Here is a 27,122-nt window from a genome sequence, read left to right as displayed (position 1 = left end):
TTTAAATTATATAATTAACAAGATACATAATGGATACATGGTACCCAACTAAGACGGAATTTTCCATCTTTTATAGCACGCAAGGAACACTTACAACCTCTGATCTGTATCAGAACTCAAAATCACAAAAAGTTCCAAAAAGCAGAACATACAGAGCTGTTCTCTGAATAAAATAAATACTAAAATTTGATATTTACCATAAAAGTGCAGCCAAAAATTTATCAAACTAAATATTTTAAAACACCTTTTTAAATTATTCTTGGATTAAAGAGGAAATTTAAAATGGAAACTATGAGCTAATTAGAAGTGGATAAAAACTAGAGCCTTATTTTAAGAATGTGTCCTAAGCAGTCCTCAGAGAAAAATTTATAGCTTTAAATGCCTTCATTAGGAAACCAAGACTTAAATAAAGGATAACCCAACACACAACAAATAAAATGAAACAAAAACTAGAGGTCAATTCTGTTTATGAAAATAAAGGCAAAAATCTCCCCCCAAATACTAACTAAATGAATCTAGGGGTTTATCAAAATAGCGAAGCAACATGACCATTAAAGGCACATCCCATGAATGCAAGGACAGGGAGCTCCGGGGAAAAAAATTGTTATCGTCAGTCACCACATTCATAGACTGAAGGAGAAAAACACCACATTCTAAAAGGAGAAATCTGTACGGCAAAAATGCAAAGTAAAAGACAAATGATAAGCCAGGAAGAACTATTTGTAACTCAAATTTCAGAAAATGGACTAATTTCCTGAAAATACACTTTCTTATGTGCCCATTTTTTTTTAAAACCAACAATTAATAGAAAAACATACAAAGTGTATGAAAAGTCAGTTCTCAGAAAAGCAAATGCAAATGGTTGTTACATATGCAAACAAACGAAAAGCAACCAACCCCCCCCACCCCGTCTAGATCCACTCGTAACTAGAGAAATGCAAATTAGGAACGCCCTGAGGGGTTTATCTTTAAATACCATTCTCTAGTGAAAACCAGAGCTTCCTGGAGGAATCTAGGGCTGGGATGGGGAGAATACAAAATGAACCTGATATGGATGTGAGGGCGATCTGGCTGCGACATCTGTCACCCCATTGATCGCCAGGGTTGATTCGGCTGATCTGGCTGGCTAGGCGGGTGTCCCCTTCCTCCCTCACCGCTCCATGTGCGTCCCTCCCGAAGCTGCGCGCTCGGTCGAAGAGGACGACCTTCCCCGATAGAGGAGAGGACCGTTGTTCTTCGGTCAAGGGTATACGAGTAGCTGCGCTCCCCTGCTAGAACCTCCAAACAAGCTCACAAAATGAACCTGATGCATCTTATAGGGCCAGAAAATAAGGAAATGGGGAGGAGGGAGGATGGGGAATGGGTACCCAGAAGCCCACCAGTAGGAGCTAATAAAGGCCAAAGATTCAACAATTTAACGAACAAATCAAGCATGATAGTATTCAATTATAACCCAAAGAATAAAATAAAAAAAAATCAGTGCAGGGGGTGCCTGGGTGGCTCAGTGGGTTAAAGCCTCTGCCTTCTGCTCAGGTCATGATCCCGGGGTCCTGGGATCGGAGCCCTGCGTCGGAGCCCTGCGTCTGGCTCTCTGCTCGGCGGGGAGCCTGCTTCCCCCTCTCTGCCGGCCTCTCTGCCTGCTTGTGATCTCTATCTGTCAAATAAATAAAATCTTAAAAAAAAAAAAAAATCAGTGCAGAACAGAAAATATTCCTCACGCAGGAATGTAAAGGGAATTAGCAGCACCTTTCTTCATCCCATAGCAGACACTTCCCGGTGACATCTGAGTGACAGGTTCTGGGCTGGACGAGGACAGTCTCCCATGCAGCTCACAACCTGTGGTGGAGGGACAGCAAACACAGGCATCCAGTCACCTCAAGCAGGGGCACCCCTCGGGTTCTCCTTGCCTCCCCCTGGGCCCTTTCAGCCACCCCAGTGAGTCACCTTATTTTATTTTATTTATTTATTTATTTATTTAGCACGAGTTCCCTTTCAGTAAAGTGAGATAGAGATTACTTGAAATAAAATGCAACCATTTTAAATGGTGCATTTGATGTGCTTTGACAAATGCGTATTTCTGTGCAACAATCACCCTCATGAAAATAAAAAAACAGTTCCAGCGCTCCAGAGAGCTTCCTCCTGCCCCCAACCCAGGTCACCACTGATCCGACTTCCGTCATCACAAGCTGAGTTTCCCTTGTTCCAAAAATTCATAAAAATGGAATCATACAGCATGTACCCTTTTGAGCCTGGCTTTTTTCATTCAACATCATGTCCGCAAAATGCATCTCTACTGTTGCATCTGTCTGTGGTTTACTCCTCCTTCCTGCTGAGCACATTCCAGGGGCGGGAAGCCCCGCAGTGAGTTCATACTCTCAACTGTAATATGCCATTGGGCCTTCTGCAGTTTGAGTAATTAAAAATAAAGCTTTGGGGGGTGCCTGGGTGGCTCAGAGGGTTAAAGCCTCTGCCTTCGGCTCAGGTCATGATCCCAGGGTCCTGGGATCGAGCCCTGCATCAGGCTCTCTTCTGGGCAGGAGCCTGCTTCCTCCTCTCTCTGCCTGCCTCTCTGCCTGCTTGTGATCTTTGTCAAATAAATAAATAAAATCTTAAAAAAAAAAAAAAATAGAGCCTTGGGCCCCCAGCGGTGGCTCAGTCGGTTAAGCCTCTCCCTTTGGCTCAGATCAGGATCCCAGGGTCCTGGGGCTGAGTTCCACATCCCCTCTTTGCTCAGCAGGGAGCCGCTTTTCCAGGCTTCTGCCCCTCCCCCGCCTTGTGCTTCAGCTCAGGCGCCCCTATGCACTCTCTCTCTGTCTCTGACAAGTAAATAAATAAAATCTTAAAAAATAATAAAAAATAAATTAAAAAATAAAAATAGAGTCACTATGAATGTTCAGGTTCAAGCCTTCTGAAACACACGCACTTTCATTTCTCTTGGGTAACTCCTTCCAAATAAAATGTCCAGGGCAGGACACCTGGGTGGCTCAGTGGGTTAAGCCTCTGCCTTCGGCTCAGGTCATGATTTCAGTGTCCTAAGATCTAGTCCCGCATCAGGCTCTCTGCTGGGCAGGGAGCCTGCTTCCTCCTCTCTCTCTCTCTGCCTGCCTCTCTACCTACTTGTGATTGCTCTTTGTCAAATAAATAAATAAAATCTTTAAAATAAAATAAAATGTCCGGGGAACATGGTATGTCTCTGAAGGAGCAGGAGGCTGGCTGAGGACAAAGCAAAAGCTGGCGCCTTGCACCCCCCCCACCATCCGCTTCCCTCCATATGTGTAGCATTCCTCAGGCACCCCTGACTTCCATAAAATGATAAATAGTTAACTTGCTGAGATCACAGTCCTGCAAGACAGGAGTCTCCCTTGGTTTGCAAATGCGGCGCAGAGGTCCAGGTTCGAACCTGCAATAAACGACCCTTGCTGCTTGGCTTTGACTCACGTCTCTGGTGGTCTTTTAAGGTGGGGGTAATATTCAGTTGGCATTTCATCTCTAACATTTTAAGAAACTGCAAACAATCTTCCGCAGTGGGGGTCATCACTTCCACCCCCATCAGGGGTGTATGAGAATTCCGGTTGTTCCACATCTTCTTCAGCACTTGAATGGGAGAGTCCCCTTTTCTGAAGCCATTTTAATAGGTATAAAATAGTATCTCACGGTGGCTCTAACTTGCACTCCTAGATGTCTAATAATATTGAATACAGTGTCAAGTGCTTACTGGACATTCATATATCTTCGTTGGATTGTCCATTTAAAACTTCGGCCAATCCAAAAAAATTGGGTTGTTTACTACTTCTTAGTGAGTTACAATTTTGAGCCAAATTAACACTGATTAGTATCAGGTTGTCTCTGTTCTAACCCTCACCTGGCCTTCTCCCAGGGGATCTAGAGTAAGCTCTAAACACCAGGGTCTGGCTCTTTACCATCTGTCTTGTCCCCCTGGCCCTTTGCTCAGTCTTTTCTTCCACTAAGGCTCCTGGCAACCCTCAGAACCCGACATAACCAGCCAGACACCTATTACCAAGAATCATCTCATTCAGGAGTCTCCAGACACACTGTTGACCCACACCCAGCAAATGAAAGTGATGCATCTTCCTAACACTGCTGTTGAATGAATAAATAAATGAATGAATGCCTCTTACCCAGCAGGAGGTGCCATCAAAGTCTTCTTTGAGAAAGTGACACTGTGGGATGATCCCAGAGTGAAGAGTTCATCAGATAAGGAGGTGGAGAAGAGCATTCTGGGTAGCAGGGTCAGCAGGCTCCAAAGCCCTGGAGTGAGGAGGGAGCGCAATTTGTTCAAGAAACTGTAAGAAGGCCTATGTGTGGGAGAGACAGGGAGCAGAGGACACCAAGAGATAACGTTTAGTCTCTCTACCAAGACTCTGAGCAAGAGGGAATCTCCCCATTTCCCAAGGTTTGGGGGATAAGGGAAATGGAAGTGATCCTGATTGAGGATTTAAGCATCCTTCTGGCTGCCAAGAGAGGAAGCAGAGAGGCCTCTTAAAGACATGTTTCCAACAGTCCTGGGAGGGGACGGGAGTATTCTGGGGCCTTCTAGGGGTCTTGGTGATGGTGAGAAGTGAACAGAGACAAAGAAGGCTTTAGGAGGTGAAGAGGTACGGGCCTTGGTGATGGACTAGCGGTGAGGGTGAGGGAGAACAGGACAACCTCGGGTCTCAGATCTGGGGAGGGAAGGATGGCTGGCGGTGCCCTTCATTGGGGCCCAGGTGCCCTCTAGGAGTCGCCGGGGTATGAATGGGAAGAGGGAGCAGAAGGCAGGCTGGGGCAGACAGTACAAGAGGCCGGGCTGGCCAAAGATGGGAGGGAGGCCAGGGGAGAAAGAGGGAGTGGGGTGGGGAGCTGACCTCTCCAGGAAAAGCGCAGGAGGACGAAAGGGTCTTGCCGTTTGGGCGCCTGGCTTCCTGGGGCCTGGACGTGAGCAAGGACACGGGCAGGAAACTAGACGACGCAAGCCTTCAGGGCAGGCAGGGAAGACTGGAAGCCCCGACGGGGCGTTCAGAGGACGCAAAAAGAAGGTCTCGGAGCTCCGGGCCACGGCTGTGGGGAGAGTGCGGGGGGTGTGAGGGGGCCTCAGGCCAGCCCCACGGGCGCTTCCGCCCCGGGGGGGGGGGGCCCGGAGCAGCTGGGGCAACCTAGGTCAGAGGGGAGGAAGGCAGGAGGAGGAGGGCGAGCGGAGGAAGCTAGCTGGGCCGCGCGGAGCAGGAGACGGCTAAGGAGGGGAGGAGGGGACGAGGCAGGAGGGGCGGGGCGGGGCGGGGGCGGGGCGGTGGGGGATGCGCCCCCGCTCCTGGGTCTCGCCTTTTTCTCCTTCCGCACAGTCCGGGTTTCCGCTTCCCTCCCGGGCGCGGGGTGAAGGAGCGGGGCGCGCCTCGGTCCCTGCCGCCGCCGCCGCCATGTGGCCGCCAGACCAGGAGCCCGACCCGGACCCGGACCCGGCCTCGGCGCGCGCCGGCCGCTCTCCGCCCGGCGCGGCGATGCCGGGGCTCCGCGCCCTCCTGCCGGCGCGCGCCTTCCTCTGCTCGCTCAAAGGCCGCCTCCTGCTGGCCGAGTCGGTGAGTGCGGCGCGGGGCCCGGGCATGGAACCGCGGAGGCGTCGTCGGGACTCCCGGGCCCCGCCGAGCCCTCGGAAGCGCGGAAGACGGGCGGACCGGGCGGACCTGGGAGCACTTCCCGAGGCGTCGGGGGGCGCCGAAGCTCTCCACGCGGGAGGCAGAGACGAGGCGGAGCCCGAACCCAGGCCCTTCGGGCTCCCTAACCCAACGTTGGTGGCTGCTCGGGAAGCCTGAGGCCCGGGCCTGCCAAGGCGACGGGCGGGTCCCTGGAAACTCAGCCCGGCACTGTGTGACCTCGGGCACCTCCGCCGTCTCTGGGCCCCCGGAACGGGCTGCGGCCCCGCATCTTCTGGCATCCGTCATGGGCGCTCCGCTCCCCAAACTCTCCCGCCATTCTGGCTGCGCCCCGGGAGAAATCAGCCGGCTCGGTGTTTCGCGACGCCCGAGTCGGGGCCAGGGTGGGCTCTCCGCGCCCCTGCCTGCTTTCCTGGGCGCAGGGAGGGCCGGCCGGGCCTCGAGCTGCAGGGCGGAGGCCGGGGTGGACTCCGGCCAGCCAAGACGGGGAACAGCGGGAAGTGGGAAGGGGACCCCCGGGATTGGGTGAGGCCCGGGCCGCACAGTGCGGGGTGTGCAGGCCGACCCCTCCCCCCGGGTGCAGGGGGCGGGGGCGGGAGCCCAGCGGGGTGACTTCATCCCCCTCCTCCCCTCCCCTGCCCTGATCCAGCCGCCCCGCCCCGCCCCCGCCAAGCTCCTTCCTCCTTCCCGCAACCCCCACCCGGGCCTGTCAGGCCTTTGTCTTGGGGACACTACGAGAACTCCCGCACCATCCGCGGGTGGGGCGGGGTCTTGGTGCTGGGCCGCTGTGCAGGGAAGGAAACGAAGTGGCCCGGCGCAGGGAAGGCGAGATAAGGAGCAGCTCTTGTTACTTAGATTCCTGGCAGTTTGGCTGTCCCTGTTATTCCCACTTTGCAGACAAGAAGGCTGAGGCCAGGACGTCTAGGGAATTTGACAGGACTTGAGGGTCAGGTGAGGGAAGGATGAGAGTGGGGATCAGGGAAAGGAGGCTTCTGCCCCCCGACCTCTTCTTCCTACTGCCCAGGGCAGATGGCGGGAGGCCTTCCTGCCACTACTAATACCCCTGGGGTCAGCCCAGAGGTTATCAGCCCACACTCCTCTCGTTGCCTCTCGTTGGCACCCCAGTCCCAGCCTGGAGGTGGATGGGAGCCACTTTTGCAGAGAAGCCTTAAATCCACAGGCCAATGAGGGACACCAACCCCAACCCCCCTGCAGCCAGCCTCAGACGAGGCCCTTGGTGTAGCTGGGTGTCAGGAATCCAGATCTAGGAGGATGAAGAAGTCGGGAGGAAGAACTGGTTAGAGTTGATCACAAAGGGAGCCACTCTGGTCAGTCTTGCCTCCCTCTGGTCACCCCTCGCTGCCTCCAGGCCCAAGGAAACGGGAGGCTGTCGGACAGGAAAGGGGAGGAAGTAGCCACCAGGAATCAGGGAATGAGGAAACAGGAATGAAGGGGAGCTTCCCAGAATCTGGCTTTGGGGGGTGGTGGACAGGAAGGGGAGGGACATAAGAAGAGGACTTGCAGCAGGAGCTATGGACGGGGTGGGTCAGGGTCTCATGGCCTTGTTTTCCTGGGAGGCCCCTCTCTGTGCCTTAATTTGCCATCTGTCGGGTTGAACCCGGCTACTTCCCTGGCCCTGTTCAAGGCAGTTTTGGGTGCCCTGGGGACTCCCTGGGATCTCTGCAGCTCATTTGTCTGAAGCAGCCACAGTATTTCCTGTGGGGCATCTCAGTGTCCCTACAGGGCCCCCTGGGCTCCACTCCAAGCTACTCAGCCATGGACATGCACAAATCCTGCCCAGCCATAGTGACAGAAATCAAAACAGATAAAGGCCAGCACCCATAGGATAGGGTTCCTTAAGACCTACAGGTGTGTGGTCAGCCAGCCCTGGGTTCAAATTCCGATGCCTTCTTATTGGCCCCATGATACTGAGCAACTCACTTCACCTGTCTGTCCCTCAGTCTTCTGATCTGTGAGGTGGGCTGTGGGTAGCACCTGTGTATGGATGGTTGTGAGGATGCCCAAGCCTCAGGCCCTGGCCAGGGAAACAGCGCCTCATATGGTCTGCAGAACTGGCCAGGGGGCCTCAGCATCTTAAGGCATCAGTTCCCACCCACAGCAGGTGGACAGGGCTGCGGAGAATGCGGATTCTTGTTCCTTAGTGCAGCATGCACTGAAGCGGCAGGGTCAACGCACCCCCCTCCCGGAGGTATTTTCTTCGTATGAACTGGCAAACCGAAAACCCAAAGAGTTAAATCATCAATGCCCATATACCCACTGCGTAGACTGTACAATTGTTAACCTGCTGCCGGCTTTGCTTTATCACGCATCTTCTCCTTCTGTCTGTCCACCAGTTAGGTTTTCATGCAGAATAAATTACCTGCATCAGTACATTTCAACTCTGAGCACTTCATCATGCATATCATTAAATTCGAGATTTGTGTATTGTTTGGGGAGTTGGGTGTCATTTGTTGAAGTGGTTCCTGCTTCATGAGCTGCCTCTGAGACTTGCTTGGGTTTGATTTGCCCTGTTGTGCACCATCTAAGTTGGGTGGATTCTGCCATAGAGCCTGCTGGGGTGGGGGGGCTGGGTATGCAGCCGCAGAAGGCAGCCTCCTGGGGGGCTGGGTACACATGGGAAGCTGGGACATCCTGACTGGGTCCTGAGAGGGCACAGGCACGGGAATCCGGGTGCAGACCTGTGCCCAGAGGCCTCAAGGGCAGCAAGCATGTGGGCCAGGGCCCCATGATGGGGTTCTAATCCTGGCAGCTGCAGGACTGTGGGCAGGTCGCCTCCCCTGCTGGAGGGACCTCTGGCCCTGGCTGCAGAGCCCAGGGCCAGGGGTTGTAAAAAAGGTTCTGATTTTTCCTCCCGTCCCCTCCAGGGTCTCTCATTCATCACCTTTGTGTGCTATGTGGCCTCGTCTGCATCCGCCTTCCTCGCAGCGCCTCTGCTGGAGTTCCTGCTGGCCCTCTACTTCCTCTTTGCAGATGCGATGCAGCTGAATGACAAGTGGCAGGGCTTGTGCTGGCCCATGATGGTGAGGGCTGGGCCCAGGAGGAAGGGGCTGGCTGCATTTTGACCCTCATCCTTTCTTCAGTGCGCCAAAGGGGCTCTTTACAGTTGGTTGGAGCCCGGACTCCCCACTCAGCAGACACGTGACCCAGAGCAGGTTGTCTTACCTCTGGGAGGTCTCTGGAGGAGGCTGAGAACCCCAGCTGACATCCTGGCCACTGGCCACCAGGTGGCGCTGGTGTTCCCAGCCGGGCCGGCCGGAATGAGCCTCCGCCGCAGGAATTCAAGCCATTTCCACAAGAGCAGGACAGGTTAAATGAGGACTTGCGGGGTTCAGCCAGACCCCAGCCATCTGGCAGCTTGCCTGGTCACCCAGGAGGCCCCAAAGCTCCACCTCAAATTTTGCTGTTTGAGAAGGGACAGAAGGGCTGCGAGTGAACCCTGGTTCCTTGGCTTCATATCCAATGGGTTTCCTGATGGGCTGCACTCTGTGTCCCCATTTTAGGAACAGGTGAGCAGAAACCATGATAGGTAAAGGTATCTGCCACAAGTATGTGGCACAGCGAGGCCCAAGGCCAGATCTCCCCACTGGAGAGCCAGCAGGAAACAAGTGACCAGGTTTCCCACATCTTTCTCAACAAACAGGGAGATGTGCTTGTGGGCCCAGCCACAGGGCAAACTGCAGGCTGGCCCAGGTCCTGTTGTCCACTGGGCAGGGGATGGCCAGCTGGACCCGGAACGGGGCAGCCCAGCTGCTGGAAGCCTCCAGGGGCACCTGGTCAGGGGCAGGAATGGGGGGAAGGGAGAACTAGGGAGTGCAAGGGGGGCCAGGACAGGGCGGAGCCCCAGGGGTGCCAGACCTGCAGGGCACCAGGTGTGTTATGCAGCCTGCAGGGCCCACTGTCCCCTGGGAACAGTGGGTTCCAGCTGCGTTCCTGCCACCTGGTGCCCTTCTGAGCCCATGCCCCTGTCTGGGCTCCCAGCCCTGCTCCAGATCCCAAAGCTGTGCTCCACTCCTGGAGCCCAGGGCAGTGACCACGCCCACCTCTCCCCAGGACTTCCTGCGCTGTGTCACAGCCGCTCTCATCTACTTTGCCATCTCCATCACAGCTGTCGCCAAGTATTCGGACGGGGCTTCCAAAGCAGCTGGGGTGAGTAGCCACCCTAACCCTGTAAGGGGTTGCCCAGCAATGCCCCCTCAAGTTCACCCCACCTCTGATGGAGCCCCAGATGCCCCTTGGACGCTCAACGTCTGGGGCAGAGTCTGTGCCCACAGGGGATCTCAGAGATTCCAAACTCCTCTTACTGGAGACTTCATCTGCCCCAAGTTTTGAAGGCTGTTTGCCGAGCCAAGGTAACAGCTCATTTTGCTTCTTGTTGGTACCGGGAGGGGTGTGTTTGCTATCTGAGCTACGTATTGGAGCATATCGAGCAGGGCGGCAGCTTCTCTGCTTCTCCCGGGCTCTCGGACCCGGACTCCCAGCTTCTGATGATTGTTCCCATCCATCCTGTCCCGTCTCACAGGTGTTTGGCTTCTTTGCCACCATCGTGTTTGCAATCGACTTCTACCTGATCTTTAATGATGTGGCCAAATTCCTCAAACAAGGGGACTCAGCAGAAGAGAACACAGCCGATAAGGCAGAAGGTGGGTGGCCACCCTGTGGGTTTTCACCTGGGACCCTGGCTTCTCAACCCAGGACTGTTGCTGGGGACCCTGTTCTCCTTTAGGGATGCTTGACCAGTTTGAGGTTGGAGGAGCATTCCCTCTCTCCCAATATGGGCAGGAAATGGGTTCCCAGCCTGGTTCTCCTGTCCCTTTATGGGACATGGATCATAAAGCAGGCTGGGCTGGCTCCCCGGGCCCTCGGGCTTTCCAGGAAAGGCATGCTGAGGGCAGGCCCGGCACCTCCTGCTGACAAGACCTTCCATCGTGAGCCCCCAAGGCAGCCGGAGTGGCCACCTACCCTGAAACCCAGGCAGCTGCCCAGTTTCACCAGCCCGTGGCTCAGGGGCCAGAGAACCAGGCTCTCATCGTTACCTGCAGCACCTGGGCAAGCTCAGGTTTATGAGCAGAAACCATCCTTTTGCTAAGAATGGATGAGGCCCATCTCCCATCCTGTACTTCAGCCACACTTAGGGTCACTGACCCTAGACATTTTCCTTAGGCCTTTGTGACCTACTCATTCCCTGCCCTGGGTATTTCTAGACCACTAGCCCAGTAAGCAAGTAGGAAGTGACCGTGGACACATGTGTTTGAGTATTGTGGGCTTTGAGACTTGGAGATGGACGTATGATTTTTTTGATGTAAAATGATTCCTAGCTTATGTGTTAGAATACAGGAAGCCCACCAAATCAGACCAGTCTAACCCTCTGGACAGGGCCAAGGGAGTCAGGGTTTACAGAGGCTCTCGGAGCTCATCCGTGACCTGGCAACAGGGTGAGGACAGACTGGGGCTCCAAGAGACCGAGTTGGCCAGTGAAGGGGTGTCCCTCCCTGAAATTAGCAACCGGCACTGGGGCTGAGGCTAGAGGGTTAGCGACTTGGGTGCTTTTCCTTCCTGGAGTGGGGGTTCCAGAAGATTCTAGAGAGTACTCAGTATTGGACTTCAGGAACCCTTGACTCAAACTTTAGATAGGCCCTTAACGTCATAAAATGTGTCTGATTATCATATAAAATTAGGACTGGGGGCAAGGGGGACTCAAACTATAAGATGGCTAAAAGGCAACTTCCTGATTTTCTAGTATATTTTACTTTCTTGTGCCAGAAAAGAGCTGACCCCACCCTGCCCTGCTGACTTGCATGGTAGGGTTGAGTTTGGTGAGTTTTCAGGCTGAAGCCCCAGCCCACTCACAGCCCAGGGGAGACTGGAGAGGGCCTGGAGCAGGAGCATGTGGGCTCCCCGCTCCATGTGGCCACATCCTGGAGGTGACAGCAGCTGCCCCTGCAGCGTTGGGTCCCAGGCCCCAGGCCAGCCCTCCTGCCAAGCTGCCACCACCGACAGCACAGTCCACGCGGGAGGGGTCTGAGCCTGGGGCTCTAGCCAACAGCCAGAAACCCAGCCAGTCTCCCCAGAAACAGCTTCCAGGCCCCGCTGGCCTACAAACTCCTGCCAAGCATCCCCTTTGCTTTGCTTTCAGAAGAGAATTCCGACTCTGACTCTGACTGAAGCCCTGCCCCGCCCCAAAGACCGGAGTCCCCCAGGCTCCTACAGTCGTGCCTTCCGGCTGGTCGCAGTCAAGACACCACATGCGCTGGGAGAGAGGTGATGACTTCTCCAGCAGCAGTGGGAGCTTCTGACAGAGCCGGCCTCCTCACGCCCCGAGGTGACACGCCCAAGCCCGGCCTACCCAACAGCACCCCTTGGCTGAGCAGCATCTAATAACCACTGCACACACGGGGGCATCGTCAATAGTCTGCCACGCCTCCTCATTTCTGCCCCACAGACCTTTAGCCTTGTACACTCTCTGCCAAAAATAAGCACAAGGGGACAGAGCTGATGGAGCCCTGTTACCTCTGTCCCTTGCAGTGGGGAGGGGGGTAAAAGTAGGACCAAAGCCACCACAGGGCCAACCTGCTAGGCCCCCGGGATTTTTGTCTGCATTTGGTGTCCCACTCAGCCAGGCACTTTGTTGAGAATGATCCTTGCAAGATCTTCTGTTCCAGGAGCACCAGTTCCCTCTTCATTTTTGAAGCAGGAAGAAAACCGACCTTTGCTCTCCTCTAGGAGCGAGCAGGTCACAGTGCCCAGAACAGGCACCTCACACCCTGGGGGGGCCACGTCTTCTCTGGGGAACCTGACAGCTGTAGATCAGCTTACCAGGTCCAAAAGATCCGGATACCTAACCATGAAATAACTGATGGTTTCTGGGGGGCTGGGCAGGCCCAGCCAAACCCCCTTTCCCGGGGGCCCGCCAGCCGGCGAGGGGCTCTCGGGCACTCAGGATGATAGTCTCTGGACACCAGAGCAGGTCTCCTGACCGCCTTTCGAGAGGTGAGATGTGCCTTCTGCGTTCACCTGAGTATACGTCCTGTGTATGTTCAATGGGATTTTGTAACTTTATGTAATTTTTTTTTCTTTTTTTACACAAAAGTAGCTTTTTAAATGGCATTTCCTCTGACCCAAGAGGCCTGATGAATGAATGAATGAGCCAGATGTGGACCCATGTCTTGGGCATTTGTAACCTTTGTTCTTCTCTTGCATGTGAAAAAAGCCATAATGGATTAAACCAGACTGACTCCATGCTTGGAGTGTATGTGTTTGAAAACAACTCACACCACCCAGGGCAGTGCAGTCCAGTGTCCTGTTCAGCACAGATGGCTCCTGTCGATGGGGAGTCCGACAGCTCCAGGGCTCAGCTCTTGCTCCACAGCTCACACCGCCGACGCCTCTGACACATGTGCTCTCCCTCACTCCTCACACAGTCCTGGTTCACAGTGCAGGAAACCGAAAGAAGGTTCTGGAGCTTGCCTTGGTCCCCGGAGCCCCTTTGAAGGGGCCCAGGGCCCTCTCACTTAGTGTCAGGGTTAACGACCTACCGTGCCTCTGAGGCAGCCACAACCTGGGGCTCTCTCGTGGTTTGGAATCTGGTTGCACAGGGGACCTCAGAGTTGGAGCCTGGGAGGACGCTGGGTCAGCATCTGGCCTAGGCCTTCTGCTCCAGCTTTTGCACCCGTTCAAAAACCTGTCTGAGAGCTGGCGTGCAGATGCTGAGAGGAGCGTATGGCGGGAATTTCTGCCCCACCGTGCCTGTGCAGGTAAGCCAGCCTTGCTGCCTGTCGACACCCACACCATGGCCCCTCTCGTGGACGCGGACTGTGTTCTGCCTCCACCTCCGAGGCCTGTTTCAGAAACTGGGTCCACAGCCTTGGAAGGTACAGAGGGGAAGTGAGAGCAAGGACAGAGACAATGCCACTTTTATGTGTCCATTTATTAAACAAGTACTCCTTCATGACAATTTAATACAATATTTATTAGCGATTAGTGTTGAGAAAATTATTTTCCTCTACATACAAAAATACAGATTTGAACACTATGAAAACAATCAGGACAAGTACCATGAAAAATAGGTCCTTCAAAAGAAATAAAGGGGCAAAATTGAGGGCAATGTGAGGCTCTGTCTGCTGTCAGGGACAAACCGCCAGGAGCAAAGGCTTTGGGGCGCCAAAACCACTCCAAATGGATAGTGTCAAACCCACAAGCTAGAGTCTGAGAAGCCAGGAGACCCACCAACAGCATAAACCATCCTGTGCCACATGGGCATCACCTCAGAATGCCCACAGCTGTGTCCAACTAGCAAAGGAAATAGTCTTTTAAGAAGCAAAATGTAAAATGTTAAATTAACATTGCCCCCCAAAGTGCCACTGGGCCAAGTACCAATGAATAATCAGAGTTATTAGCCATCTGACTTGACGTCCTTTGTTAAAATAATTACATATTCTGACCCTTCAAAGGGACAAAAGAGAAGCTATAATCTTACGTTTCCATAAATCCACTCCTTCATGTTGCAGCGGCTCAGCTAGTTTACTCAAGAATTTTCTTGACCAGACAGAACCCACATCCTACCGGGGTGGGAAAGCCAAAGGAGCAGGGAGAGTGTAGCAAGTCTCGATTTCATGAAGCTCCTCGCAGCAGGACATCTATTTTGTCCAGGCAGAAAATCAGAAAGGGCCACGGAGCCCACCCCGTGCATCCGTAAACCAATGTGAGGTCCGAGAAGGCCAGCCAGTGGAGGCCGCGCGGGCAGAGGGAAGCCAGCAGCAGGGCAGGAGCACTGGCCCGAGCCAGTCCTGGAAGACATCAGGCCGGAGAAGGCCCTCAGCCTCACCAGCCCCCAACAATGGGGCTCTTCGCTGTTTTGGACCCAAAGAAGGGGGAGTCAGCACCACGTGTGTCTATCCTTTTTTATGAAACCACTTTCTCCTTTCTGCTTGAGGTGAGCAGTGGCTCTCTAACTGACCAAGTGGTTTAAAAATGCCAGATGCAGTTATACTGATTAATAATCATTTCACAGAAATATACTCTTACTCTCAGACTGTTGAAATAAGCAGAAACAAGTTGCTGGGGAGAGAAAGCAGCAGAGAGAGGAGACAGGAATAGCCAAGGTGGGTTGTTATTGTTTTTTTTCTTTTTTAAAATACGTAACGAAGTTTAAAGGGATAATGGCCAAACCTCAAAACCATCATTGCTAAAAGCAATATTAAAAGGACACAATCTAAAATCATGCTACAAAAATAGTGTCATCTGGTTTAACTAAATGTACATCTTTTTTTTTCAATTCCATGATTGACAAGTGTTTATGTGACTGACACACGGAAGGCACCGAAGGTGAAGAGATTATTATTTGTCTTAAAATATACAAAGACAGAATTACCTACGTTGTGGGGAGGGGAAACACATACAGTCATACCTGTAATAAATAGTTAAGTGTTTCTGCCACGGGTTCCTGAACCCCTACAAACTTCAACATATACAAATAGTTTCGATCCCTACATTCGCTTCGAGGGAACATCAAAATCAAGTTATTAAAAGCACTGGTTTTATCCACATATGTCAGTTTCATCAGGAGGCAGGGATGGAAAACTCATTTTGGGTTACAGAGTGGAAGCGCTGGAAGTAGGCAGCCCCCATGTGGGTCTGGACCGGCCTGGGGGTCCAAGCAGGCCTCCTGCCCTCGTCCTCTCCCAGGGAGCCGGCCCTCCCCCAGCTTTGGGTCAGCCAGTTCTCTCTTCAAGCCCTGATGATCTGCCTTCCTCCATTCTCTAGAGAATGGAACAGAGTTTCAAAACTTGCAAACCTATTCTGGAAAAGGCAGGAAAGCAAAATGGCCCACAGAGGAGGACAGCCATCCGTTAGACCTGGCCCTGCCTGGCCTGGGTACCCCCCCCCTCCGCCCCGCCCCACCCCACCGTGTCCTCACTTCCTGGTTAAACAAGATGCTTCCCACCAGTGTTTGGCATCCTCCTCCAGAGACGACTCAGATTTGACCCATTCAGACTATTACCAAGTCCCATACAAACCAGCCCCTGAATCTACCTGTCACACCTCCACTCACTCCTCAGAGGCACAATTCAGTAAAGAAACTTTGGGCCGAGCCCTAATCCCATCAACAGAGCTTGCTCAGGTCCTCTGAGACAAGTTCATTAGAAACAGAAAAGTTCTGAGAGCTCCCTACCAGCCGGGCTTTTAACCCCTTAATGAAGGCTCTCTGCTCTCTGGCCTTTGTGTACAATGCATCCCAAAGAAAACAGGCCACTCCCAGGAGTCTAATAAGCAAGTCACCAAATTAATGTCCTGGCATAAAAATGTAGACAAAAAAACTAACCCTATAAAAATGATGCACTATTAAAGGATCCATAATCTAAGTTTTACTTTAGGCAAGTTGCCACTGATTCAAGCCCAGTGGGCTTATAGGTAACTTCTTTCTGTACTGTTGATTGATAAGAAAAACTGGAAGGGGGGGGGGAATCCCCAAGGTTGGGAAATGACATCCAAGTGGAATAAAAATGTAATCTAGACCAAAGAAGGGAAAATACATCAGGACCTATTGCTCTGTTTCACGCCCAGGAGTGTATAAATGCCACTTACAGGTGTAAGGAAAAGTCAACCGGAACATTCATTTTCAGAAGGAAATTCCCGATCGAACAGGTATTGAGGGTGTTTTCTGTCAGAGATGGTTTCTAAAGAAAAGCAAGGGACAGGGTCAAATATTTCAAACTACCTTCTCAACCAGACAGTTCTTAAGATCTCAGTAATACCTGCTGAGGAGAGAGGAAACACAAGATTTTATGAAGAGCCAGGAAGATTTCCAAAGCTCAAGGCGGGCAGCGTCAGCGCTGCGTTCCCTCTAGGCCTGCACACCGAAATCTGAGGCACCCCGTCCAGACTCAAGAGACACCCAGAGCCCATGTAGAGCACCAAGGCGGGCCGGTCCCCACATCCAGCTCTCCCTCTCAGGCGGATTCCAAACACAAGACCTCATTTTTTCCAAAGCAAGAGGATAGGAAGGTAGGTCGCCAAGTACATTTTTTCCAAATGGCCCAGGTCAGTCACCACATGTGGTGTGAGGAAGGATCCCCAGTACACAGCGGCGTGTGCTGAGCCCCTCCCTCCTCCCACTGCCCGAACTGGCCCCGCCCCCTGCTCCCACCTCTCCAGGCCTTCGCCTAGCTGGTCCTCAGAGTGGGTGCTTGCTGATAAGGTAAGAAACACTCAAAGACAGAACTCCTGGGTTCTGTAAAGTTCACTAGGAACTAAAAAAGCGTCTGGGACCTCACAAGCTCATGGCAATCCCTGGGGCAAGAAGCAACTTTTTATTTTGCTGGAGAGAATCAAGTGGCAAAAGCCTTAAGTCTAGAAAGTGTTTTTTGTTTTGTTTTGTTTTGCCTTTTGCTACCTGTTTAATGTCATTATTTTCCTATAAACAAGATAGGGAAAAAAACATCAGGTGGCAGCAAATGACTTCATGGTTGCTTGGTTTTGAACACGGAGGCACGATGGGGACCACTTAAACCATCACTGACTCCCAGAATCACTGAACTGGCCACACACTGCCTCCACACGCTATTCATCTTTAGGGAAGATCTTGCATAGCCAGAGATTAGAACCCGCTCCACCTCTTAAACACATGCAGGGGTGAGGAATTTCTTCCCAAAGAACACACGAGTGTCTATAGGAGAAGGACCACACACAGGATACGACACACGGAGGCATTATTTCAGGCTTACTGGCTGCAAGCGAGAATTCACAGATGTGCACAGACAAAGGAGTTGGTGCTTCCTCTCCCCAGGAGACTGCCTATGGCTTAACTGAAGACCGAATCACTAAGAAAGCATCAAAGAAAGACCGATGAAACTGCAAATTTTAAAAGAGTAGACATGTTTTCAGTGGAGTCAAAAGCTCTCACCAGAAGCATCCAACACATCAGACTTACCACCTCTACCCACAGGCAAGAGCATCCTTGCCAGGGGACTGTCGCAGTGCCCCGAGGGCTGGGGGTGGGCTCTGCCTCCAGGAGCTGAACCCTCAGAGCCATACTGGGTCCCCACTGGCTTCCGTGTGGCTGGGCCAGACTCTGCCCATAAGGGCACTTCAGCTCTGCTTGCCGAGAGAGCAAGGTGTTGGGGCTGGACAGGCTATGCCATCCCTGCCTTTTGGTAGGCAAAGGTCATCCCTCTTGGACAAGTGTTGCTGCACAAAGTAAAAATCGAAAATAAAATACTTTGTATCAAACTTCTGTGAGAGTGTAATCCGTAGGCCTTTGTCCTTTCCTGGCTTTCTATGAGGCCAATGAGGGTCTTTAAGCCTCCATGACTGTAATCCTTCTGTTCGTAAGGGAAAGACCTCTCTCTCCATATCTTCAGCAGTGAAAAAAGACACAGGAGAAGCGGAGGAAAAAAATACCACATCAACTGAATCAGTGCCAAGACCAACCTTCCCTGAAGACGTCAGTGTCTGCGTCCTTCCAAAACCCCCAGAAGTTCCCCGAGACGCTTGCGGGTTTCAATCACACAGTCTCCAGGAACAAATTCCAACTTATACAGCAACTGCAGTTCCCATCAAGTCTGGCTCCCACTCTGAAAGCCAGCATCATCCTACCAGAAAGCTGAGAAACATGAAGATTGCCTTAGCCTTAAAATCCCCCAAACCAAATTAATGTGGTCCATATTGGAACTATTAAATGCACAAATAGGCTTCCTTCAATTTGGAGAAAAGGGGGGAAAAAAAAGGGCCTGTTAAGCCCCCCTACATCTTGACTATCTTGTTTGTACACAGAGGCAACACAAGGAAAATGCAGGCAGCGTCACACCTGCCCTAGACAGCCGAATTCCCTCCACCAGCACTCACTGCCACACTGCCCGGCGCGACCATCTGTGTCACCACGTCACCCAGGTTTGTGAGCTAGAGAGTGGGCCTGGCCGCTGCTGGGTTTGCTGGGAGCTAATTAAATATAAAGCAATGTATTTACAAAAAGCATGGGGGGACCTCATGGCACAAAAGATATTAAATAGTTACAGGGACATAAATAATTCTGAAGATTCTAGCACTACGATGCAAACTGACTCTAAGCCCCTCTGTGGCACAAGATGCCATCACTTGTTATCACCTGTAAGCCTTTACAGTTTTGATGGACTTCAGAACCATTTCTTGCAGCTTTCAACACATCCTCAGGAGATCAACAGGCCCTTTTTCACCAGACGATAAACCGGTTTTATTGTAGTGACTTGGGAAAACTTGGGCAGCAAACCTGCCTGAGTGGTATTCTTTCCACCCCCCCATCTCACTTCAAAGGCGGCTTTTTAGTGAGGCCAAGTAACATGATTCCCAGCAGATTGCTGATAAAGCTCAGGGTGGTCTTTCCAAGTGGGCCCCGCTGAATGCAGGGCTGAGTCGCTGAATGCAGGGCTGAGTCGTCACCAGCCTGTGTCTAACTGGAACTCTCAGAGGGAGATAAGCCCATTTCTGACAACGCAGACACACTCAACAAATGCAGAATAAATACACAAAAGGAGCAGATAAAATCCAGATGTCCTAATCTCCTCCAAAGTCACTACATCTACTAAATTCAAGGTCTACAACTCCTGACTGGTGCTGCCTCACAACACACACAGGGGCCGGGGGCTCCATCCCACCTGCGTGGAAGCAGGGGTCTGCACGGGACACAGACAAGGAGCTTACACATGTGACCCAGGCCACTGCCCCAGAAAGGAAACACAGCAGAATTCCAATCGTACTGGATGGCCTGTCCACGGGGCTAACCCCTTGCCCCCACCCTTCAAGAACTGCAGGCTGAGCAGTGGGACCGGCACTGGGAAATCAGAGGCATGGGCAGGGCTGGACGCTTTCTCACCTACGCTGTGTCCCCCCCACTGCCCGACACACTCACGTCCGCTCCCCCCTTACACGGTGCCCGGCCACCACTGCCATCGTCCACCACTCCGCGAGGTCGGCCCAGGGGCTCTCCCGGGGCTGCACACTTGTCCCCCCAGCGGGACAGGTCTCCTCTCGGGGGATGGCCGAACGCAGAATAAGTAGAGCGAGAAGAAGGTCTGTAAACATTAACAGTTCAGAGAGGGGAAACCGACAAGGTCAAACAATTTTTCCGTGAACAATAGTTAGTCTCCAACAGGAAGAATACGAAGGACAGAAGACACGACACTACAGCATCAGAGGGGCTCAGTGAACACACTCACTGCATAACCTTCACTTTCTCAAGAATCCGTTCAAAATCTGACGTCACCACAATTCTTCCCAACAACTTCCCAGATCAGTGTTCATAGTTAGGACCCTGAGGCACGAGAGCGACAACCTGTGCCTCCCGAAACATCAGTGAAACCATGTGTCGTGGTGGAAATTCAAGTATTTTCAAATCCTAGACAAACCTACTCAGAATCACTTTCCAACTGTCCTCAGGCATTCAAAAATTAGCACACGTCCCTAAAACAGAGATGTGTCCCCACCCGTGGTCCATGAAGCCAGCAAATGGGCAAGCATTCTGGCTGGTGGAATGGACTGTACTTTTTTGTGTGACTTTTACCTGAGAAGGTCAAACGGCAGGAAGTCTGCAATTCGGCCTCCAAGTAACAAGGGTGGATAGGAAACTGGAAAACAGGATGGTCCCATATGCCTGGAGGAGATCGTGGGATTCGGGAGGTGGCGCATGGGAGGAGCAGCGGAGTGAGTTCTCTGCAGGGCAGGGAAAGTTCTCTGAAGGGCGACCTTCCCGCATGGCAGCAGGCCTGCCGGGCTGTGCCAGGACAGCAGCGCTTCCCATCCCCATAGAGTCCAGACCCTGCAAACAGCTCCAGCAGCACACGCGGGGCCAAACCCTTGGCGTCTCCACGGCCCAGGGACGGAAGACGAGGAGCAGGGAAGGGGTCTGGGGGGAGGACTACACGCTGCCCGGGGGCCCGCGGGGGGCCTGGCCAGCAACTACTGCTGGCTCTTCAACCCTGCACTTTCAGTCCTTGATTCTTTTTTACCCCTCTTAGCAGCTCCCATTAATCCAAAGTCTTGACTTGTCACAAAAACCTAAGACAGGGTGGCTCAGCGTCAGATGTGAAGCCTGTACTCGGGGACAGTGAGGACCTAGAGGAGACACAGCAGCCAGTGAGGCTGGCGGCTCCGACAGCTACCGAATGCTGGAGAAGCCGCCCCTGCCCCCGTCTCAGCAGCTGCGGCTGGGGTCCCGCCTCACAGACCCGCCAACAGGGCCACTCTCCGAAAACCCTTTCCCGTAATGAACTTTTTACCAAGAGGACAAAATTCAGCTTAATCACAGGAAAATCTGACACGACGAGGAAAAGAAAACTTGGTTGGAAGGGTGGGCATGAGGATGAGAGGGAGGAGGGCCCCTGGGGCTCATGTGTCCAGGCGCTGAATCTCAGGGCGACCGTCCACGTCTCTGGACTCCGTGCGGGCCCGGATGTAGTCACTGGCGCTCTGCTGGTGGACACTGACTCTCCATTTCTGCACCGCCAGGAACGTGTTCACCGCATACACCGCAGTTGCCAAGAAGCCAAATATCTACAAAACACAGGCACGGTTAGTCCTCGGACCATTAGCCGTTGACGGGGTGTCCGGGCAGGACCGGCCCCGAGCGGCTCTTGTTGACCTGAGCCGTCCCCACAATGCCCAGACCCACTGTTATCTGGCTGTCAGACTACGGCCAAGAGTGTAGTTAATCATGATGCCCAGAAAGTCCTGCCTGACCAGAAGACAGACAGCCTGAGGTTTTCTCTTGAAGTATTTTGGATCTATGAAACACACACACACACACACACACACACACACACACACAAACACACACACACACTTCACAGAAGTGCCTCTTTTTCGCGGCCACTGGTCTTGGGTAAGAAAATACAATGTAGCCAAAATACCAAATAGAGAGAAAATGAGTGTCAAGCCACAACGCCTGACGTCCCAAACTGTGGCCCCCAAGCCTCTGCCTGCTGCCCAGATGCCTTCCCCTGGACAGCCCCAGGTGGGCAGCTCCTAGGTGAGCAGCAGCAGAATTTTAATGATTTGCTAATGACGGATCAACCTATCGAGTGACACCTAGGTGAACAGCTTGTTCCGTGTTTTTTTACAAACCTTTTAAACTCCCCTTCACATCACAAAAGTGCTGCCTGTTCATTATAAATACAGAACAACACAGAAATGCAAAGCACAGAGAATCAATGTCTTAACATGATCTGCTTCCTACCCTGCCTGCAAAGGCATTCTACCTTGAAGAGCAAAAAAAAAAAATGTCATCTGGCTGCTAAATGACATCAGGACTGCCCTCTCCCTCATTAAGAGCCCCACACTGACAGATCAGGCTCTTAAAAGCAACAACACTAACAAGACATCCAGGGCTCTGTTGCAAACAGACGAAATGAGTGATTCTCAAACTTGAGTGTGTACCTGAAGCACCTGGAAGGCTTGTTAAAATGTATTTCTGGTTCAGGGGCTCCAGGATAGCACAGTCGGCTGAAGGTATGATTCTCAGTTCTTAGCTCAGGTCATGATCTCAGGGTCCGGAGATCGAGCCCCGTGTCAGGCTCCATCTGTGTTCAGTGCAGAGTCTGCTTGGGACTCTTGCTCCCTCTCCCTCTGCCCCTTCCCACCATACTCTCTCTCTCAAAGAGATAAATAAATCTTTAAAGTTGGGGGGGTACATTTCTGATTCAGTAGCTCTGGGGGAGCCTTCTTCTTTTCTTCTTCTTCTTCTCCTTCTTTTTTTTTTTTTTAAGATCTTATTTATTTATTTGACACAGAGAGATCACAAGTAGGCAGAGAAAGAGGAAGAGAAGCAGGCTCCCCACCAAGCAGAGAGCCTGATGCAGGGCTCGATCCTAGGACCCTGGGATCATGACCTGAGCCAAAAGGAGAGGCTTTAACCCACTGAGCCACCCAGGTGCCCCAGGAATGGCCTTTCTAAAAAGTTCCTTGGTGATGCAGAGGCTGCTGTTCTGGGAACCATACTTTGAGAACCACAGCACTAAAGGAACTAGGACCTCCATTGTCTCAGTAACATCATCATTAGCAAAGAAAAAGCCCAAGAAGAACAAGCAGGACACATCCTAGGGGACAGAGGAGAGCCAGTCATAGCATGTACGAATCGGCCAGTGTTTTCACCAGCCGAGTGCACTTACCACAGCAGCAATTTCTGCCCCGGTTTGGTGATTTAAAGCAGCCAGTACGGTCGAAGCGATAAAGAAAAAGAAAGTGCTGAGTCCAGTGTTGACCAAATCCTAAAGAAAAAATAAAGTCACTTGAAAAGAATTTTTTCATGCTTTTCCCTGAAAGCAATGCAAAGATTTTCAAAATAAGAAGCACAACATCCAGCCTCTCTGATGGTTCCGCAGTTTAGTCTTGAAGGCCCAGGGGTGCTGGGCCCATGGAGGGAGGCAGAGATGGGACCGGTGTACGATGTACATCACCTGATAGGTCACCATGGCAAAATTCATGTTTTAACCAACCACACAGTCATTTCTTAGTGAACTTTTCTAGAAACCCAATGGCTAACCCATCAAGGACACGCACCCTCATTACCGTTTTGAATTCTATTGTCACCTTTTTAAAAATATACGTTCAAAACACCTTGGCATGGACAACACTCCCTGGGAGTCCAGAATATACCAAAACTGGCGATATCCCCTCCAACGTGCCCTCGTTTGTGTGTGACATTCCGAGCACACTGTTTTCCAACCTAGACAACACACGCAGCTGGACCTCATGCTCTTGCTTACACAGTCTTTCAAGGCTCTGTGTGGCTAAAACCCAGAGGATTTTCTCCTAAGCTCTCTGAAAAGCAAAGGAGGTTACACATCCAATGCTTCCAAGATTGAACTCTTAGTTGTTGAGAGGAACGGAGCACAGCGATTAAGTGTCACAACCCGACTGGGACCTAACCAGGCACGACGTAGGATAAGCCACTTCATTTCTTGTGTCTCATATGAGAATAGCACCCACGCCTCACCGAGTTCTCCTAGGGCCCGGGGGAGCCACGCACAAGAAGCGCCGAGCCCTGCACCTGGCTCACAGTTATGGTTCCCTGCCTTTAGTGCTGCTTCTGTTACTGCAGTGTGACAGCGGGCCCCCAACAGCCTGGGACATGCCAGAGCCCCTCTATCATCTCCACAGAGAAAGAACCCAGAGAACACGGAAAACATGTTAGACTGTTTAAGTGCCCGGGGTGGCGGCCCTCAAGGGCCATCTCCTCTTTCTAAAGATGCACGAAGAGCAACGTGCTCATCACGAAGGTACTGAAGATGCGCGGCAGGAAGCCCTGGCTCCCTCCTGGCGTGGGCTTCTGCGGGGGCTCACGGTGGGCTGCGAGTACCCACAACTACAGAACTATCCAGAAATGTCAGCCAGCGGGGCCACTTTTAGCTGTGGCCAGTGTTCAGCAAGGGCAGATTTTTCACAATTTCCAACCAGGAAGTGTTTAGTTAGAATGCTCAGTTCTGCGTAAGGTGCTGTAGGGGTAACGAAGACTACAAAATGTTCTTTCTGAACCAAAGACTATTCAGAAGTGGGGGGCATGCTTTACGATACGATGCTGAGGTCAGACATCAAACAACATTATATGTTCATCAGGGACAACAACAGAAACATACACGTGTGGTCAAGGGCCTACATGCCCTTGCTGGCTCATGCTGTTTGTCCATGTGATTTCCACATTTGGAAATTCATTTTAAGTATCATGCTAGTGCAGAAAGGTCCAAGTATAAGGACGTTCGTGGTAGAGCTTAAAATAGCACCAAAAAAAAAAAAAAATTGGAAGCAAAGAAAATGCTCATGAACTGGGGATTTGTGAAATAAAATGGTATCAGAGAGGCACCTGGGTGGCTCAGTGGGTTAGGACCTCTGCCTTCGGCTCAGGTCATGATCCCAGGGTCCTGGGATCGAGCCCCACATCGGGCTCTCTGCTCAGTGGGGAGCCTGCTTCCTCCTCTCTCTCTCTCTGCCTGCCTCTCTGCCTACTTGGATTTCTCTCTGTCAAATAAATAAAATAAAAAAGAAAAAGTTTAAAAATAAAATAAAATAAAATGGTATCAGAACAATGGAACACGATGTGGTCATTAAAAATAATGATGCGGGCGCCTGGGTGGCTCAGTGGGTTAAGCCGCTGCCTTCGGCTCAGGTCATGATCTCAAGATCCTGGGATCGAGTCCCGAATCGGGCTCTCTGCTCAGCAGGGAGCCTGCTTCCCTCCGTCTTTCTCTGCCTGCCTCTCTGTCTACTGTGATCTCGCTCTGTCAAATAAATAAATAAAATCTTTAAAAAAAATAAAATAAAATAAAAATAATGATGCAGTTGTACGTTTACCATGGGATATACCTAAGATAGTTTAAGTGAAAAAGCGTGATTCTGATGGCTGCATTCTCCCCGCTTCACACATCACCATGTAATGCCAATGGGAAAGCTAGGCTACCTGGTCTGGAAGGTTGTCACACCAAGTAATACAAGTGGTTATCCCGATGGGTTCTATCCTGTAGGACTTTTCGACAGCTTTACTGAGACGTAACTCATATACCACATACTATGCCCAATTAAAACGCACAATTCAGTCACCACGATCGCATTTTAGAACACTGTCAGCACTCCAAGATACTCATCAGCAGGCAGTTTTCCATTCCCTCCCCTAATCCTAGGCAACCACTACTCACCTGCTTTCTGTCTCTGTGTCTTCCTGTTCTGGACACTTCATATAAGTAGAATTATGTATTATGTGGTCTTTTGTGACTGGCTTCTTCTACTCAGGAGCACGGTTCTAGGGATCACTGCTGCTGGATCACTTCTCTCCCTTCCATGACTAGGCCATATTCAGTCCTACGTATCCACCATGTTTTTATCTACCTTCTCGTCCGTCTTTGGACACATGAGTTATTTCTACTTTCCGGTTATTTTGAATGACCCTCGTGTGAACGTAAAGGTTTTGAGGAGATGTATGTTTTCACTGGTCTTGGATCATCACATGATTTTATTTTTTTTATTACCTGCATCTTCCAGCTTTTCTGTAACAGACACTGCTCAGCACAGCTTAAAAGACTTAAAAGGGGGAATACCGCGGGTGTGGGTCAGCATCAACTACTGGAGTTCCTTGTCCGGGAAACAAAAATCAAGCCTTGCAGGTTCATCCTTCACATTAGGGGGAACACACAGACATGCCCTCTGATGGGCTTTGGCGGGGGTGGGGGGTTAGTCAACGATGGTGATCCATTTTTTTAAAATATAGAAGTAACATTTTATTTAATAATTGTTTAGGTAGGCTCCACACTCAACATGGAGCTTGAACTCACAGCCTTGAGATTAAGAGTCAATGCAGTCCACCTACTGAGCTAGCTGGGTGCCCCCAAAAGTAATTCTTGATATCTACCTTCACCAGTTCCATTTTAATGTACTCCTCAATACATGCTTTCATTTAATTCTCACATCGAGCCTATGTAGTAGATATTCCCATTTTACAGGAATGGGCTGAGTCTTTCAGGAGTTCAGAAACTTGACCAATGAGCTGACCCTTTTTTTAAATGCTCTTACTGGGACGTGTATTCTCTCAGCCACATGCTTTCCAGTTTGCCCAGCCATCCCCACTCCCTATCATCTCATACCCCCCACCACTTTATGCTTCCGGTCTGGCCCCTAGAACACCCAAGGGTGCAGACCGTCCTTGTGCTAGGAGATGAAGAGGAAATCCACCCTCCCAAACACAGGCTTCCGGGTGTCTCCTTTGCTGACACACTGGTAGATACAGGGGTGAGCCTCTCTAACTCCACTAACAGGTCAACAGGATGTGGCCTAGAGGGTGTGAACCCAAGGCCTACTGGCCATATCTGGCCCACAGACCGGTCTGACGTGCACAGCATTCCAAACAAATTTGAACACGCCAACATCTAAACACCGGAAGACTGCACATTAAAAACTAACCTCTTAAAGAAAAAGAAAAAAAAGAAGCTTCTAGCTGTTCTTGAAAAGCTGTTCTAGAAATGCCCGGAAGCGACGACACAGCAGGGACTGGGAAGGAGAGCCACCTGCCCTCTCGCCCCATCTCCAGCCTATCTGCTCAGGCGCCCAGCCCAGGCAGGCCCGCCGTCTCCAACCCCATCTCCATTCCAGAGAATGGGCCATCCAGCAACGTGCCCTCCCTATCTGTCCACACTCTGGGCCCAGTGGGTACCCACACAGCTTTCAAGGCCCAGCGGGCATCTGGCTTCTTCTCTGAACATTCCCCTGCTGACATCCACTCCAGGCTTCTGCCCCAAGGCATGTACTACCTCTTTGCCTATGTTCCACCAGGCCTTCCACAAAACTGGATCTCACGAAGCATGCTTACCAAGGGGCGAGCAGCTTGCATCGACCCACTTTTGGTTCCCAAATCCCAGCACAAAGCAGGTGTCCAACAGATGTCTGCTGGACTGGCCACAGGTGAGACAGCTGAAAACAGGCTCAGGCCCCAGGCTCTCACTGCAG

The 27,122-nt window shown here is 51.6% G+C and overlaps 2 protein-coding genes across 3 annotated transcripts in view; one reads left to right on the top strand and one right to left on the bottom strand.

Annotated features, from left to right (window-relative positions):
• The first annotated feature begins 5,281 nt into the window (after positions 1 to 5,281).
• CMTM3 (CKLF like MARVEL transmembrane domain containing 3) lies at positions 5,282 to 12,905 on the top strand. The gene is made up of 5 exons (XM_082711993.1): positions 5,282 to 5,573; positions 8,534 to 8,689; positions 9,720 to 9,815; positions 10,189 to 10,309; positions 11,803 to 12,905. The coding sequence occupies exons 1-5, from the start codon at positions 5,295 to 5,297 to the stop codon at positions 11,829 to 11,831; spliced, it is 681 nt and encodes a 226-aa protein (XP_082568119.1). The 5' UTR covers positions 5,282 to 5,294; the 3' UTR covers positions 11,832 to 12,905.
• Positions 12,906 to 13,575: 670 nt separating this feature from the next.
• CMTM4 (CKLF like MARVEL transmembrane domain containing 4) overlaps positions 13,576 to 27,122 on the bottom strand; it is a 73,489-nt gene continuing 59,942 nt past the window's right edge. The window contains exons 3-5 of one of the 2 annotated variants that reach the window (XR_014305846.1): positions 22,802 to 22,900; positions 17,596 to 21,188; positions 13,576 to 16,342 (exon numbers count right to left, since the gene is read on the bottom strand). Coding sequence is in view for 1 of the 2 variants with exons in the window: in XM_082711994.1 (XP_082568120.1) it covers positions 21,024 to 21,188; positions 22,802 to 22,900 (264 nt within the window). In the remaining variant the exon portion in view is untranslated. Of the gene's footprint in view, positions 21,189 to 22,801; positions 22,901 to 27,122 lie in introns of both variants that reach the window. The other variant, XM_082711994.1, reaches the window with a different exon arrangement.

This window comes from Mustela nivalis (genome assembly GCF_964662115.1).
Source record: "Mustela nivalis genome assembly, chromosome: 18".
NCBI lineage: Eukaryota > Metazoa > Chordata > Mammalia > Carnivora > Mustelidae > Mustela > Mustela nivalis.
Note: the sequence above shows the minus strand (reverse complement) of the source record. Positions and strands in the feature narration are given on the sequence as shown.